We start from the raw sequence: 14246 nt of genomic DNA, 5'->3' as shown, positions 1-14246 counted from the left end.
TGACGCGGAGACAACCTCGCTCCTCGCCCCGGCCCTTCCAGCCCCGCCCGCCTTGGGCCGCTTCCGCGCGGGGCGGTGCAGCACAGCCTCGGTCCCGGCGGCGCGATGGTGGAGGCCTGGTACATGGACGAGTCCCAGGAAGACCAGAGGGCTCCTCACCGCCTGCAGCCGAACTGCGCCGTCAGCCTGGAGCAGCTGCGCAGCCTCGGCGTCGTCTACCGCAAAGTAAGGGCGGGGGTGGCAGGCCCGGCCCGTGACGCGTCTGCTGGGCCGGGAGGTGGCGGCGGCAGCGCCTCGGGTCTGCCCCGGTACTCGCCGGGACGGTGCTCGCCCTCGCTGCGCGGCAGGCGGTAGCAGCCATTTCTATGCTTGCCGGCGCTTGCCGAGCCTGGGAGGGGGTGGTGATTCGGTCGGGGTGACTCAGCTCTAGCCGGGAGCTTGGACTGGATGATCTCCAAAGGTCCCTTCCAACCCCCACCATGCTGGGATTGCGTGAAGAGGGGTTTGTGTGGGGGTGGGCTGACCTCTGCGCCTTTTGTACTCCTGGAGACATCCACGCTCCCTGCAGCTCAGCTTTTCCCCCGTTGGTGACCTGAATTGCATCCTTAATTAAGCAATCGTGTCTGAATGTTTTTAAAATCATTATCTGTTTTGTTCCCTACCATTTATTTTTAGTTGGATGCTGATAATTATGAGACTGATCCATGTCTGAAAGAGATTCGGAGAGCAGAAAATTATTCTTGGATGGATATAATAACAATACATAAAGACAAGCTTCCAAATTATGAGGAGAAGGTATGAGAGTCTTTGCTTTCCCTGAGGATTTTGGAAGTCTACCGCTAGGGTGTGCAGCCAGCTTTTGAACACCTGCACACTCTGATACTGGGCTGCAGAGAGATTTCCATGTGTCAAATACAGCCTGCACTGGAGTCCTTAACATTAAAAAAACACATTTGACATTGTTCTAAAAGTAGTTGAGGCTTTTTGTGTCTGTAGATTGCTTTCAGAAGTTTCAAGGATATTGCCATTTCAAACCAAAGATGTTTTAAGTATAGTGGCATTTCATAACTAAGAGGATTTAAGGATACTCTAATTTCAAAACTTAAGATTCTTACCAGCATAGCCTTGACAATGTTTGACCAGTCCTCAGCCTCCCTGGGATGAAGGCAGGTGGTTACCACCTGGGCATGAGCTTTGAAGGCATCCTAATGGCTGCTTGCAAAATAAGTCTTTTCAAAGTGAATATTAACCTCATGGAGTCAGTGGGGTACATTCCCTGTACAGGACTTTTTTTTCCCTTTTTAGGAAGCTGCTACCCTGACTGTGTCACAGAATCACAGAATGCTGAGGGTTGGAAGGGACCTCTGGAGATGATTTACTCCAAGCCTCCTGCTAAAGTAGGTTCACATAGATCAAGTTGTGCAGGAACACATCCAGGGTTTTGAAAGTCTCCAGAGAAGACTCCAAAGAAGTCTCCAGAGATTTCATAACAGCTGAATGTGAATGATGTCAGGCTCTCAGATGAGCCTCCTAGAAGGAGCTTTCCCTATTTCCAGGTGCTGGCATGCTACTCTCACCTGAAGACAGCAACCCAATGACACTTCCTGTATTCCCATCAAATTTTCATTTGCCAGCTGTGGTGGGTTGACCCTGAGTAGACGCCAGGTGCCCGCTGAAGTCCCTCTAATCACTCCTCAGCTGGGCAGGGGAGAGAAAATACTATGTGTTGAGGTAAGAGTAGAGCCAGGGAGATCACTCACCAATTACTGTTACAGGTGAAACAGGCTGAGCTTGGGGAAAAGTGATTTAACTTTTTACCAACAAAATCAGAGTAGAGTAATGAAAAACACCCTAAACCCAACTAAATCTTAAAACACCTTCCCCCAGCCTCTCCTTTCCAGGCTTGACTTTACTCACACTTCTCTGCCTTCTCTTCCCCAGCAGTACAGGGGGACAAGGAATGGGGGTTTCATCACACCTTCTTTCTGTCACTCCTTTCTCTTTAGGGGGAGGACTCTTCACACTTCCCCGGCTCCAGTGTGGGGGTTCCTCCCATAAGAGACAATCCTCCACAAACTTGTCCAGTGTGAGTCTTTCCCATGGGCTGCAGTTCTTCATGAACTGCTCTAGCGTGGGTGCAGGCTTTCAGGAACAGACTGCTCCAGTGCGGGTCCTCCAAAGGATTACAAGGCCTGCTGGCAAACCAGCTCCAGTGTGGCCTCCTCTCTCTCCACAGGGCTACAGGTCCTGCCAGGAGCCTGCTCCAGCATGGGCTTCTCACAGGATCAGAGCTTCCTTTGGGTGCGAGCACCTGCTCCAGCATGTGTTGAGGATTTTTAAGAGATACTTGCTATTCCTAGATAAAAACATTCTACGAAGAACACCTACACCTAGACGATGAAATCCGCTACGTCTTAGATGGATCTGGCTATTTTGATGTTCGAGACCAGGATGACAAATGGATCCGTATTTCCATGGAGAAAGGAGACATGATAACCCTCCCTGCTGGCATCTACCACCGCTTCACGCTGGATGAGAATGTATGTTGTTAGAGGGCACTGCACATTTTGATGTCAGATCCATGTGAGCGTATATCACATCAGTAACTGCATGCGCTGGGGCTTGCAGTTCGTTAGCAAAACATATTAAATATGAAGTAGGAATATGAAAAATACTAAATAATTCACAGCATCTCAACCTTTCATCTGCAGGTCACAAATGCAGCTTGCTCTCGTCAGCTGCAACTGCAAGTCATTGCCATGTGATAGCCTTAGCGTACTTTCTGTGAAGCCAAGCCTTGTGACTGGCCTTCCCACAACTGCCCCTGCTGTCGGTTGAGGGGGAGATGGATCCTTCTGTGTTGCCTTGTTGTTTGTCTTCATGGGGATAGACAGAGTGTGTCTGTCCAGCAGTGGCGTTTGTCATGAGTGCTGAATTCACCTTCAGGGAGAGAAGGATTTAAGGGTCCAGAGCTGCTACTTGCAGCTAGCGTGTGCTAGAGTGGATGCTGGCTCCACAGGAGGTGACCTGATTTCAGAAAGTATTTTTGGCAGTGTGGCTGTGAGATTGGCACACGTGGTCCTGATCTGTGTGTCTGTCGTTTTGGGCTTTTATAACCATGTCTGTTACCTCAGTGGTATCCCAGGAAAAATGGGGCAATGTCTGCTCTCTCCTTTGTGGCAAAATCCCAGCTCTGTCATAGTCTTGAGGACTGTGTAATTTTGGCTCGACTGTCCAGATAGCAGCTACCAAATATGTCACAAAAAGGAGATACTGCTTTGGTGAAACCCACAACTTTTCACATCTGCATTTTGAGATCCACACTGAGTAAGCCACAATGGCCATTTGAAGGATTTTTCTTTACATAGACAAAACGTTGGAGGTCCGGGTTGTATCCACAAGAAGTCTTAAATGTTTGTCCACTTCAGAAACTTTAGTCCAGAAGTGCCATCTTCAAAGTCAATTCTTGAGGTGCTTTTAAACCCTTGGCATTTTGCAGCTAAATTCTTTAAGGGCCTAACTTTATCCTTGACAATCCTGAGCACTTGAGTGCAAGAGAAGCACTTAGTGTTTACAAAACAGGTGAGGTCTAAAGCATAGTAGATAGAAGAGATCCTCATAACTCAGTGGTTGGAGGACTTCTCCAGGACCTATATGGAATCACATTTCCTGCTGCCACAGCTGTGCCTCTCTCCTGGCATACTTTTAGTGAGCCACTGGTAGGGACTGTTGCTTCTCTTGTTGAAATCTGGAGACCTTACACTTTCTGTAGCGTTGAGGTTTTTAAGATATTTGACATCCTCCCCACTCGAGCTTTTATGGATCTCACTTTGAAGCTTCTGGTATTCCTCCAAAACATCCTGTAGCCATCTTGGGTATTCTGGTTGCTGTTGTTTAACTAAGCAAGTAGGGTTTAGATGCTTCATTACTCTAATATTGTGGATCCAGTGCAAAAGATTTGCACAAGACAGGACTTTTTTTCAGGTTTCTTTCAAACAGGGAGAAAGTTTTGCCTCCTCCTGATCTGGAGGCACTGGGTGTGACACAAGGTATCACAGCACAGGTGCTAAATCTCCCACTGCAGTAGCTGGGAGCAGGAATGGCAGTGTAATTGTGTAATTTTCTGGAGCACTTGAAGCTTTCAGTCCATCCTGAAGTGATTTCGAAAATCTGCAGAAGTGCAAATGAAACATGAACTTCACAATGAAGATCCCATGGCAAAGAGCTGTTAAATTACTTGTCACTTCTTGTTCTTTGACAGAATTACGTGAAGGCAATGAGGCTGTTCGTTGGAGAGCCTGTCTGGACAGCATACAACAGGCCTGCCGATGATTTTCCTGCTCGGAAACAGTATATGAAGTTTTTGGCTGAAGGAGCACAGTAATGGTGTCTGAGACATGACAGGTGGAACAGCCTGGAGCCCTTGTCAGAGTAAACGTGACTTGTGGCTTCTCACTGGTTAGACTTCTGCTTACATACACAACTGAGATCACAGAATCATAGAAAAAAATCAGGCTGAAAGGTCCTTTGGAGGTCATCTAGTCCAACTCCTTGAAAAATACCAGGCCAGCTTTAAAGCTGGACCGAGTTGCTTAAGTTGAGGTTTGGAAACCTTCAGTGGTGGAGGTTCCACAGTGTGTCTGGGCAGCTGTTTTGGCTCTTAGCTGTTGTCATGGGGAAGCTTTTGTTCTTTACTGCCATCTCCCCAGTCACAGCTTGCAGTTGTCTCTTGCCCTTTTGGGGAATGCCTGAGAAGAGTCTGGCTCTGTCTTCTCTGCAGTCCCTTCTCTAGTGGGAAACTGTAGTTAGGGCTTCTTTCAGCCTTCTGTTCTCCAGCCTAGACAAACTGTGCTGTCTTCTGTCAAAGAAGATGTTCAGCACATTTTGGCCCAGTGTTGACTGCTGAGGAATATCACTTGTAGTCATCCAGCAGTTAGACTTGAACTGCTCACTGACTCATTCCAACCTGATGGTCTAGAAGTTTTTCACCTAGCTTGTAGTTCACATCCTTAGTGGCTACAAGGCTCCTGGGGACACACTGTCAAAGGCCTTGCTGTGTTCAAGGTGAAAGACATCTACTGTTTCTCCTCCTCCACAGGGCCAGTCATGGCAACTTGGATGGCAGTGAGGATGGCCAGGCAGAACATGCCCTTGCTAAATTGGCCTTAAGTGGTTGTTGCCCATCACTTGATATTTCATATGCCTGGAATGACTTCCATAGTGTTACTCTCTAATTTTCCTGGGGACTGAAGTGAGGCTGACCAGCCTGGAGCTCCCCAGATCTTTTTTCTTGCCTTGTTGAAGATGGCAGTGTCAGTTTGGCAGTGTCATTTGCCTTTTTCCAGTCAAAGAGGTTTTCTAGATCTCTGTGACCTTCCAAAGATGCCGGCAGCCTTGCAGTGACATTAGGCCACTGCATTTCTAGTTGCTCAGGAATCCATTTTCTAACCTCTTTTTTTTTTTTAAGTTTTCCTTTATATTTCTGGCAGGTAAAATTGGGAGAGGTGGGCTACATTAATATTCATTCTGCTCTGAATCCATGCTAATGAACTATGTAGGATTCTGGTTTTAATTAAAGAAAATAAACCCTGCTTCATTCTTGTCTAAAAATGTGCATCAGATAAATTTGCATAATAGGCATTTTTGCAGGCAGCTTCCCAAGTTCTGCCCTGGGTACCTAAAGCTGTGGTTTTCTCTCAGAAAAAATGTAGCAGTTTGCTTTATGGAGTTATTAATAAAATTACTTTGACTTGGGGATGCTGTTTGTTTGTTTCTGTGCTGACGTTAAGGACGCGTTGAAGAGCGGAGTTACTCTTGTTGTTAATCCGTAATTGTTCCTTGTGCTGCGTCTGCTGCTTGTTCTTCTCTAACACGGGAGAAAGCATTAGCTGTGTGTGTTTTGCTTGGAGATGGAGAAGAGCAGAGGTAGACAACCTAGATCCCATTTTCAGTACATGCCCTGCAGTATTTAGATGAGACATTAGGAAGAAATTAATTATCATCAGGGTGGTGAGGCACTGGAGCAGATTGTCTAGAGAAGTTGTGGAGGCTCCCAAGCCTGGAATTGTTAAAAGCCAGGTTGGATGGGGCTTTGAGCAGCCTGGTCTAGTAGGAGGTGTCCCTGCCCATGGCCAAGGGTGTTGGAACCCATACCATGACCCTGTGCAGCTCCTCAGCAATGGACACTGAAGCATTTTGGTATTGGTCATTGCTCTTTACAATGACAAATTTTGTCAGCTGGTCAGATGTACTGCTTGCATCATCTCTCTAGATGTTCTTAGGGGCTTTGTGCTGACTGTGATTTGTATGCCAATTACTACCTGAAAGGAGGTTGGAGTGAGGTGGGTCTCAGTCTCTTCTCCCTAGTAACAAGTGATTGGATGAGAGAAAATGTCCTTAGTTGCACAGGGGAGGTTTAGGTTGGATATTAGAAGAAACTTCTTGACAGTTCTGTTTAGCACCAGCCTTGGCAGAGTTAGGTAATGGATAGATTCGATGATCTTAAAAGTCTTTTCCAACCAAAGTGTTTCTGTGATTCTGTGATTTCAGCCAGGTACAGTACAAGCTCTTGCCTTGCAGTCCTGAGTAAACATGAACCCAGAAAGAAGCTGAAGCTTTTGCTTCTGCGAATTTTCCTAGTGTAGCAGGCAGTAGGTAACTGAACTTTCCCATTGTTTTCCCTATGGGTGTGCACAGACCTTCTTCAGGAGGTGGCAACATTTGACTCTCTTCGGAGCTATGTTACTTTTAACCATTTTGACATCCTTTATATCATAGAATCATGGAAGCATTTTGGTTGGAAAATACCTTTAAGATCATCAAGTCCAACCATTCCCTAGCTCTACCAAGTCTGGTGTGAAACCATGTAGCACAGCACCACATCTCTGCATCTTTGGAATGCCTCTGGGGATTGCAATTCAATCACCTCCGGGGAGCATGGGAGGCTCTATTTCTTTGTGTTTCTGAAAACAGAGTTGCAATTTTGAAGTGTTTATCTTAAATTGGATAGTGTAACCAGAAAGGGCACATTTCCTGCATTAAGGTCTTGGGTTACAAGCTAGATGAGATGCAGGGACACAGCTGACCCTTCATTCTGCCCATGGGGGAATTTGTGGGAGGGGGCTGCAGGCGCAACCCACGCTTGCAAAATGCAAGCCTGCCCAGTGCTCCATCCAGGCTGTTGGCTTTTGTGCAGTGGGTCACAAGCCTGGGTGAAAAATCAGTGTCACCAGCAGAGTTTAACTCTGGTCAGACACCCATCAAGTCAGCTTGCTTGGACATGGTACCATGTCATCTGCCTCATCACTTCAGGGAGTTTAGTGCCACTTGTCTGGAAGGAGCAGTTGAGTGTCCTCTTGTACAGCAAGTGTCCTCTTGTACACTTGTCCAGGAATAAACTCTGTGGAGTTCTGAAGGTACAGCTACAGGAATAAACAAGTTACTGCCAGCAGCAAGTTTTATTTCTGTGATTTATACACCACAGAAAATTGTGTTTCTGAATGTAAAGTGGAATGACTGCTTTCTCCTGGTGCTGGTGTCAGTCCCTCGTGTCCAATCTAACTCATCTTTCTTCTGCTTTTTTGTGGAGTTTTTAACAATAGTCAACATGAATTTTTGCATTCCTCCTATGGGCCTTTCTATTTTGATCTCTCTCTGCAGCAAGAGAAGTGGAGGAGGCAGCAGCAGGAGCTGTCAGCACAGCCATAGCAGACTAGGAGAGGGACCGGGAAGAGAGAGCAGGTAACACCCTCTCCTCGGGAGGGATTTACAGTTTGGAGGCTGTGATGGGGGATGAGCAGTGAAGCAGCTGCCCACAGCAATTGGTTTCAGCAGCTTGCTGATTACATTTCTTTGGGTGAGCTTAGAATTGTTTTGGTTGGAAAAGACCTTTAAGATCATCACATCAAACCATTCTCTAACTCTACTGAGGCTGGTGCTAAATCATGTCCCTCAACACCTAATCTCAGTGTCTTTTCAATGCCTTCAGGGATAAGGATTCAACCATCTCCCTGGGGAGCTATTTCAAGGAACCCTTTCAGTCAAGAAAATTTCCCTGATATCCAGCCTAAACCTCTTCTGGTGCAACTTGAGTCCATTTCCTCTTGTCCTATCACTTGTTACTAGGGAGAAGAGACCAACACCCAAATAATAGAGCAAGTGACCTGGGAAGCAGGACTGAACCACCTTGTTTTGTCATGTCTCTGGAGGAATATATATACACCCAGTGCAGCTCCCATCTCCTGCCTGTCAGGAATAACACACGATCGCCCTGCTGGGGATCGTTCATCATTTTCATAGCACAATGCATTCTGCTGCTGAGAGCTCTTGGAGGCTGGGGGGGTCTTGCTGTCAACGCTTTTTGAGCCCATGCCCTTTAGTGCTCTAAGTGTCTTTGAAAGGGTGATGAAAGCTTTGCTCTCTGAAAATGTTTTTTTGTCAGCCAGGACAAAAAGCAATTTGGGGCTGGGTGTAAAGATTCCACACGTGTGAAGATATTATATGGGAGGTTACACTGGGAGGAAATAGCTGGAGAGAAAAAAAATTGTTAATATTAATAGAAATCATTCCAGAGAGAGGAGGGAGGGAGGGAGGAAGGAAGAACACACTGCTCCTTCAGCTGAAAACCATGGTTGATTTTCAGGGCAAATTTCCCACACTGTCCCCACTGTTCCCCCCTGCCTTGTTCCCCCCCAACTCTCTCCCCCCTTCCCAAACACCATGTGTCTAAAAGTGCAAATGAAATCGATTTTTGGTCCAAAAATATGAGTCTGTTTTACTGCAGCTAGTGGAAAATCTCAGTGCATTGATGTAGTATGAAAATTTATGTAAGTGGTTCCTGCAACATCACGTTGGCAGTGTTAGCTCAGGCAGGGGGAATATTTCAACTCCTCCAGGACTAGAGTTTAAAAAAAAAACAAAAGAGGTGAGGTAGGAGAAGTGGTATTGAGTTGAGGGGTTTGAAGTTAGCTGTAGTAATATGGTTTTGGTGTTTGATCACCCTAGGGTCACTACAAGCACAGCATCCAGGGCAAGATGTTAGCAGGCGAAGATGTTTATTACATTACACAGCAAAGTTGTATACTCCGTCAGAAGGCACATGTGTCACATCTTAATTGGTTATTTTCTACTGGTGTGTGTGTAATTAAGGCATGCAATAGGTTAAAATAAAACAATATTCACATCCAACTAAATTCTGCCAAGTTTCTCCCTTCAGTTACAAGATGTTTACATTCTATTCGAAATCAGAGATCAAACACAACCTTCTCTAATTCGAACAAAGGCAAATCTTCCCCTACATTTCCCTCTTTCTTTCTCTCAGTTACTGATAAGGTGTGCATTCCTAACTCAAGGGCAAAACATAGCTGTTCCAAAGCTATCCAAAACCAACCCTTCTACATTTAGCTGTTTTGGTACCTTTGTGTTAGTTTCTGCTTTAATCCAAAATGTTCCAAAGTGGCATTTCTCTCAGTTTCTCATGACCAGCTTAAGAGATCAGTGGTCTTGCTTTCTGCAAGAGGACTCAAAACAAATTGTTGATGGTCAGTAATAGGCTTTAGAATAAATTAGGTGGGCCACCATATGGCTGCAAGAGTGGGACAGAGTGTCTAGAAAGCTGTCCAGCAGAGAAAGACCTGGGGGTGTTGGTTGGCAGCTGGCTGAACCTGGCCTCCTGAGTACCTGCTGGCTCAAGAAGGCCAACAGCACCCTGGTCTGTGTCAGGAACAGTGTGTCCAGCAGGATTAGGGAAGTGATTGTGCCTCTGTACTCATCATGGGTAAGGCCACATCTTGAGTCCTGGGTTCAGTTTTGGGGCCCTCATTGCAAGGACATTAAAGATACTGGAGCAGGTCCCCAAAAGACCAACAAACCTAGAGAAGGGTCTGGGCAACAGGTCTTGTGAGGAGTGTCTGAGAGAACCGGGGTTGTTTGGTCTTGAGAAAGGGAACTCTGAGGGGACACCTTCTGTGTCTCTCTACAACTACTTGAGAGGAGGTTGGGGCCAGGTGGGTGTTGGTCTCTTCTCCATAGTAACAAGTGATAGGATGAGAGGAAATGGTCTCAGGTTGCCGCATGGGAGGTTTCGGTTGGATATGATTCTCCCCCTCTACTCAGCTCTGGTGAGACCCCACCTGGAGTACTGCGTCCAGTTCTGGAGCCCCTATTACAAGAGGAATATGGACGTGCTGGAAGGTGTCCAGAGAAGGGCCACGAGGATGATCAGAGGGCTGAAGCACCTCTCCTATGAGGACAGACTGAAGGAGTTGGGGCTGTTTGGTCTGGAGAAGAGAAGGCTCCGAGGTGACCTAATTGTGACCTTCCAGTATCTGAAGGGAGCCTACAAGAAGGCTGGGGAGGGACTTCCCAGGATATCAGGTAGTGATAGGACTAGGGGGAATGGAATGAAGCTGGAGGTGGGGACATTCAGACTGGACATGAGGAGGAAGTTCTTCACCATGAGAATGGTGAAGCCCTGGAATGAGTTGTCCAGGGAGGTGGTTGGGGCGCCGTCCCTGGAGGTGTTTAAGACCAGGCTGGATGAGGCTCTGGCCAGCCTGATCTAGTGTGGGGTGTCCCTGGCCATGGCAGGGGGGTTGGAACTAGATCCTTGTGGTCCCTTCCAACCCTGACTGATACTATGAGACTATGAGAAGAAATTCTTGACTGAAAGGGTTCTCAAAGAGCAGAACAGGCTTGCTCCCTAGGGAGGTGGTTGAATCCCTGTGTGTCAAAGATGCAGAGATGTGGTTGTGAGAGATATGTTTTAGCACCAGGCTTAATAGGGTTAGATAATGGTTGGACTTCATGATGTTATAGGTCTTTCCCAACCAAAATACTTCTGCAGTTCAGTTCTGTAATTTTCTATCTACCACTTCTTAGGCAACCACAGTGCAGAAAACTTGGCAGCCTTCTCAGTTGGGCTGGTAATTCCCAGCACACTGTTGTGTTGAAAGCATCAGGATGAGGATGAAGCTAAGGAGGGAGTTTTTCCACTGGGTCAGTTTGCTCATCCAGCTTGCACAGGACTGCACAAGTGCTCTTGCTGACATAAAGAATGAGGTAGGTGGAGAAATGATTTTCCTTTCCAGCACACTGTGGAGCCTCAGACATGTCTGTATATGCCCTTTGAGGAACATTTAATGAGTCCAGACCGAAAACTGAGGCACTGGGTGAACATAAGGGCCCAGCTGGTTAGTGGATCCTGTTATCACCTGAGCTATCACTGGAATGACAGAGAGATGCTTAAGTCCTTTTGAGGATCAGGGTCTCTGTGCATATTGTAATTATCTGAAGTGCAGCCTCTTTGCTCCTCTTTTATTAAAAGCAGAAATTTAAATGCAAAACTTCTGCTAAGGCACATTAAGCTTTAAGACTGGGATACAACAATCAGCTCCTTCAGGCTCCACTTTCCACAGCTCTTCTCACTTGGCCAGCTGACACATGCATGCTGTGTTTTGAAAGTGAGCTCTGTCCTTATTTACACCAGGAACCCGCATTAAATTCAGCCAAATTCATTGAATTGAACAGGATTGCTTGGTGTAATTAATGTTTTGAGGACAAATAATTTTGTCCTTAGTTTTAATGCTTCAACAGTGTACAGAGCATTCAGATGTATAACTGGATGAGTATGGGGAATTCAAACACTTAACTCCTATGTCTGTTGAATCCAAACCATAAAGTGACACTGACACTCTCTCTGGCACTTTATAAACAGTTAGCAATTTGCATACATCCAGCAGTGATCACACCCCTTTGCATTTAAATTTTAATTATTCTGCATGTCTACCAGGATGTCACTTGTTTAATGGCTCACTGAGCTTAGAGGTCACCCAGTCCCAGTCTCCTCTACTGGTGTTTTGATCCAGTAACAAGAAGGCAGCAAACACATTGAAGTAGTAACATAGTACTACATATAAATAGGAATTTAGGGGAGCTCGGAAAACAGGGGATGATGATTCCAGGATGTTTCTTTTGTAATGCTTATTTGACACTGCTGGGATTATAAATTCTTCTCTGCTGCTCAGATCACAGGCTGTTATTTACAGTGCAGTGAGGATAAGGTAAAGGAAGCATGTTACTCCTTGATTGTAAAAAGACAAATGGCTTGAGCGTGCTGGATGATGGTGGATCATGTAGAATTGGGAAAGACAAATCAAGCTTCCTGAAAGCACAGAAGATAGTATAATAATACAGCATGACCCCTGACCTCCAGCTAAATGCATGAGAATCTCTGTTACAGAATGTTAATTGCTATATCACAGTCAAAATTATTCACTGGAATTGTAGAATCCCAGAACTGTTTGAGCTGAAAGGGACTGTTAAACATTAGGGTTCTCAAAAGCTGCAACAGGCTCCCCAGAGAGGTGGTTGAATCCCTGTCCCTGGAGGTGTTTCAAAGATGCAGAGATGTGGTGCTGAGGAACATGGTTTGACACCAGACTTTGTAATTAGAATAGAATAGAATTAACCAGATTGGAAAAGACCTTTGAGATCATCAAGTCCAACCTATCACCCAACACCATCCAATCAACTAAACCATGGCACCAAGCACCTCATCCAGTCTCTTCCTAAACACCTCCAGTGATGGTGACTCCACCACCTCCCTGGGCAGCACATTCCAATGGCCAGTCACTCTTTCTGTGAAGAATTTCTTCCTAACATCCAGCCTAAACCTCCCCTGGCACAGCTTGAGACTGTGTCCTCTTGTTTTGGTGCTGGCTGCCTGGGAGAAGAGACCAACCCCCACCTGGTTACAACCTCCCTTCAGGTAGTTGTAGAGAGCAATAAGGTCTCCCCTGAGCCTCCTCTTCTCCAGGCTAAGCAACCCCAGCCCCTTCAGCCTCTCCTCACAGGGGTTGTGTTCCAAACCCCTCACCAGCTTTGTTGCCCTTCTCTGGACATATTCCAGCAACTCAACATCTTTCCTAAACTGAGGGGCTCAGAACTGGACAAAGTACTCAAGGTGTGGCCTAACCAGTGCTGAGTACAGGGGCAGAATGACTTCCCTTTCTGCCTGGCTGCTATTAAAAATTGAGCTAAGAAAGGTGTTAAGTATCTCTGCCTTTTCTTCGTATTTTGTTACAATATTCCCCTCCATGTCCACTAAGGAGTGAAGGTTGTCCTTGCCCCTCCTTCACAGCAGTGGCCAGTCTAAGCTCTAAATGGGCTTTTGCCTCTCTAATTTTTTTTTCTACGTGACCTAGCAACATCCTTAAACATTTCATGGGTAACCATTCCTTCCTTCCAAAGATGATCCACTCTTTTTTTTTGCCCTTAATTTGTTGGACTCAATGACCTTGAGAGTCTTTTCCAACTGAAATGATTCTGTGACTCAGAGATCATCTAGTCCAATACCCCCTACCATGGGCAGGGACACTTTCCACTGGACCAGGTTGCTCAAAGCCCCATCCAACCTGGCCTTGAACACTTCTCAGGAGCTGGCATCCACCTTCTGTGAGCAACCTGTTCCAGTGTCTCTTCACTCTTGCAGTAAAGAATTTCTGCCTCGTGTCCAATCTAAATCTACCCTCTCTCCATTTAAAACCATTATCCCTTGTCCTATTACTACTCTCTATAATAGTTCTTCCACACCTTTTTTGTTGTCCCCTTTTAAATACTGTAAAACTTCCACAAGGTTGCCCCAGAGCCTTTTCTTCTCCAGGATGAACAACCCCAGCTCTCTCAGTCCTCACAGAGGAGGCGCTTCAGCCCCTTGATCAGCTTTGTGGCCTGCTCTAACAGTTCCTTGTCTTTGTTACGCTGGGGGGCAGAACTGAACACAGTACTCCAGGTGGAGTTTCACAAGAGTGTGGTAGAGTGGGAGAATTCACTCCCTTGACCTGCTGGCCATGCTGCTTTTGATGCAACCCACAGTGTGATTTGCTTTCTGGGCTGTAAGTTCTCAATCCACTGATCACCCAGCTTGTATTTGTACTTGGGGTTGCCCTCACCCAGCTGCAGGACCTCGCACTTGGCCTTGCTGAACTTCATGAGGTTGTCAAGGGCCCACTACTCCAGCCTGTCAAGGCTGCTCTGGATGGATTCCCTTCCCTCCAGCACGTCAAGCAGACCACACAGCTTGGTGTCATTGACAAAAGTTGCTGAGGGTGCCTTGACTGCCCCTGTCACCAACAAAGACATTAACCAGCACCAGTCCCAGTACTGACCCCAGAGGAACAGTGGTCTCCACTTGGGACATCAAGCTGCTGACTGCAACTCTTTGAGGGTGACCACCCAGCCAATTCATT

General features: G+C 46.4%; 1 protein-coding gene across 1 annotated transcript; it reads left to right on the top strand.

Annotated features, from left to right (window-relative positions):
- The first annotated feature begins 43 nt into the window (after positions 1-43).
- Positions 44-5755, top strand: ADI1 (acireductone dioxygenase 1). The gene is made up of 4 exons (XM_009902084.2): positions 44-225; positions 676-795; positions 2361-2540; positions 4262-5755. The coding sequence occupies exons 1-4, from the start codon at positions 106-108 to the stop codon at positions 4382-4384; spliced, it is 543 nt and encodes a 180-aa protein (XP_009900386.1). The 5' UTR covers positions 44-105; the 3' UTR covers positions 4385-5755.
- The last annotated feature ends 8491 nt before the right edge of the window (positions 5756-14246 follow it).

This window comes from Dryobates pubescens, chromosome 3 (assembly GCF_014839835.1).
Source record: "Dryobates pubescens isolate bDryPub1 chromosome 3, bDryPub1.pri, whole genome shotgun sequence".
Taxonomy (NCBI): Eukaryota; Metazoa; Chordata; class Aves; order Piciformes; family Picidae; genus Dryobates; species Dryobates pubescens.
This window is presented reverse-complemented; position numbering and strand designations above follow the sequence as displayed.

Coding starts and splice junctions, on each gene's coding strand:
- ADI1 (XM_009902084.2), top strand. CDS start 106: ATGGTGGAGGCCTGGTACATGGACGAGTCCCAGGAAGACCAGAGGGCT. Junction 796..2,360: donor TTCCAAATTATGAGGAGAAG/GTATGAGAGTCT, acceptor TGCTATTCCTAG/ATAAAAACATTCTACGAAGA. Junction 2,541..4,261: donor GCTTCACGCTGGATGAGAAT/GTATGTTGTTAG, acceptor GTTCTTTGACAG/AATTACGTGAAGGCAATGAG.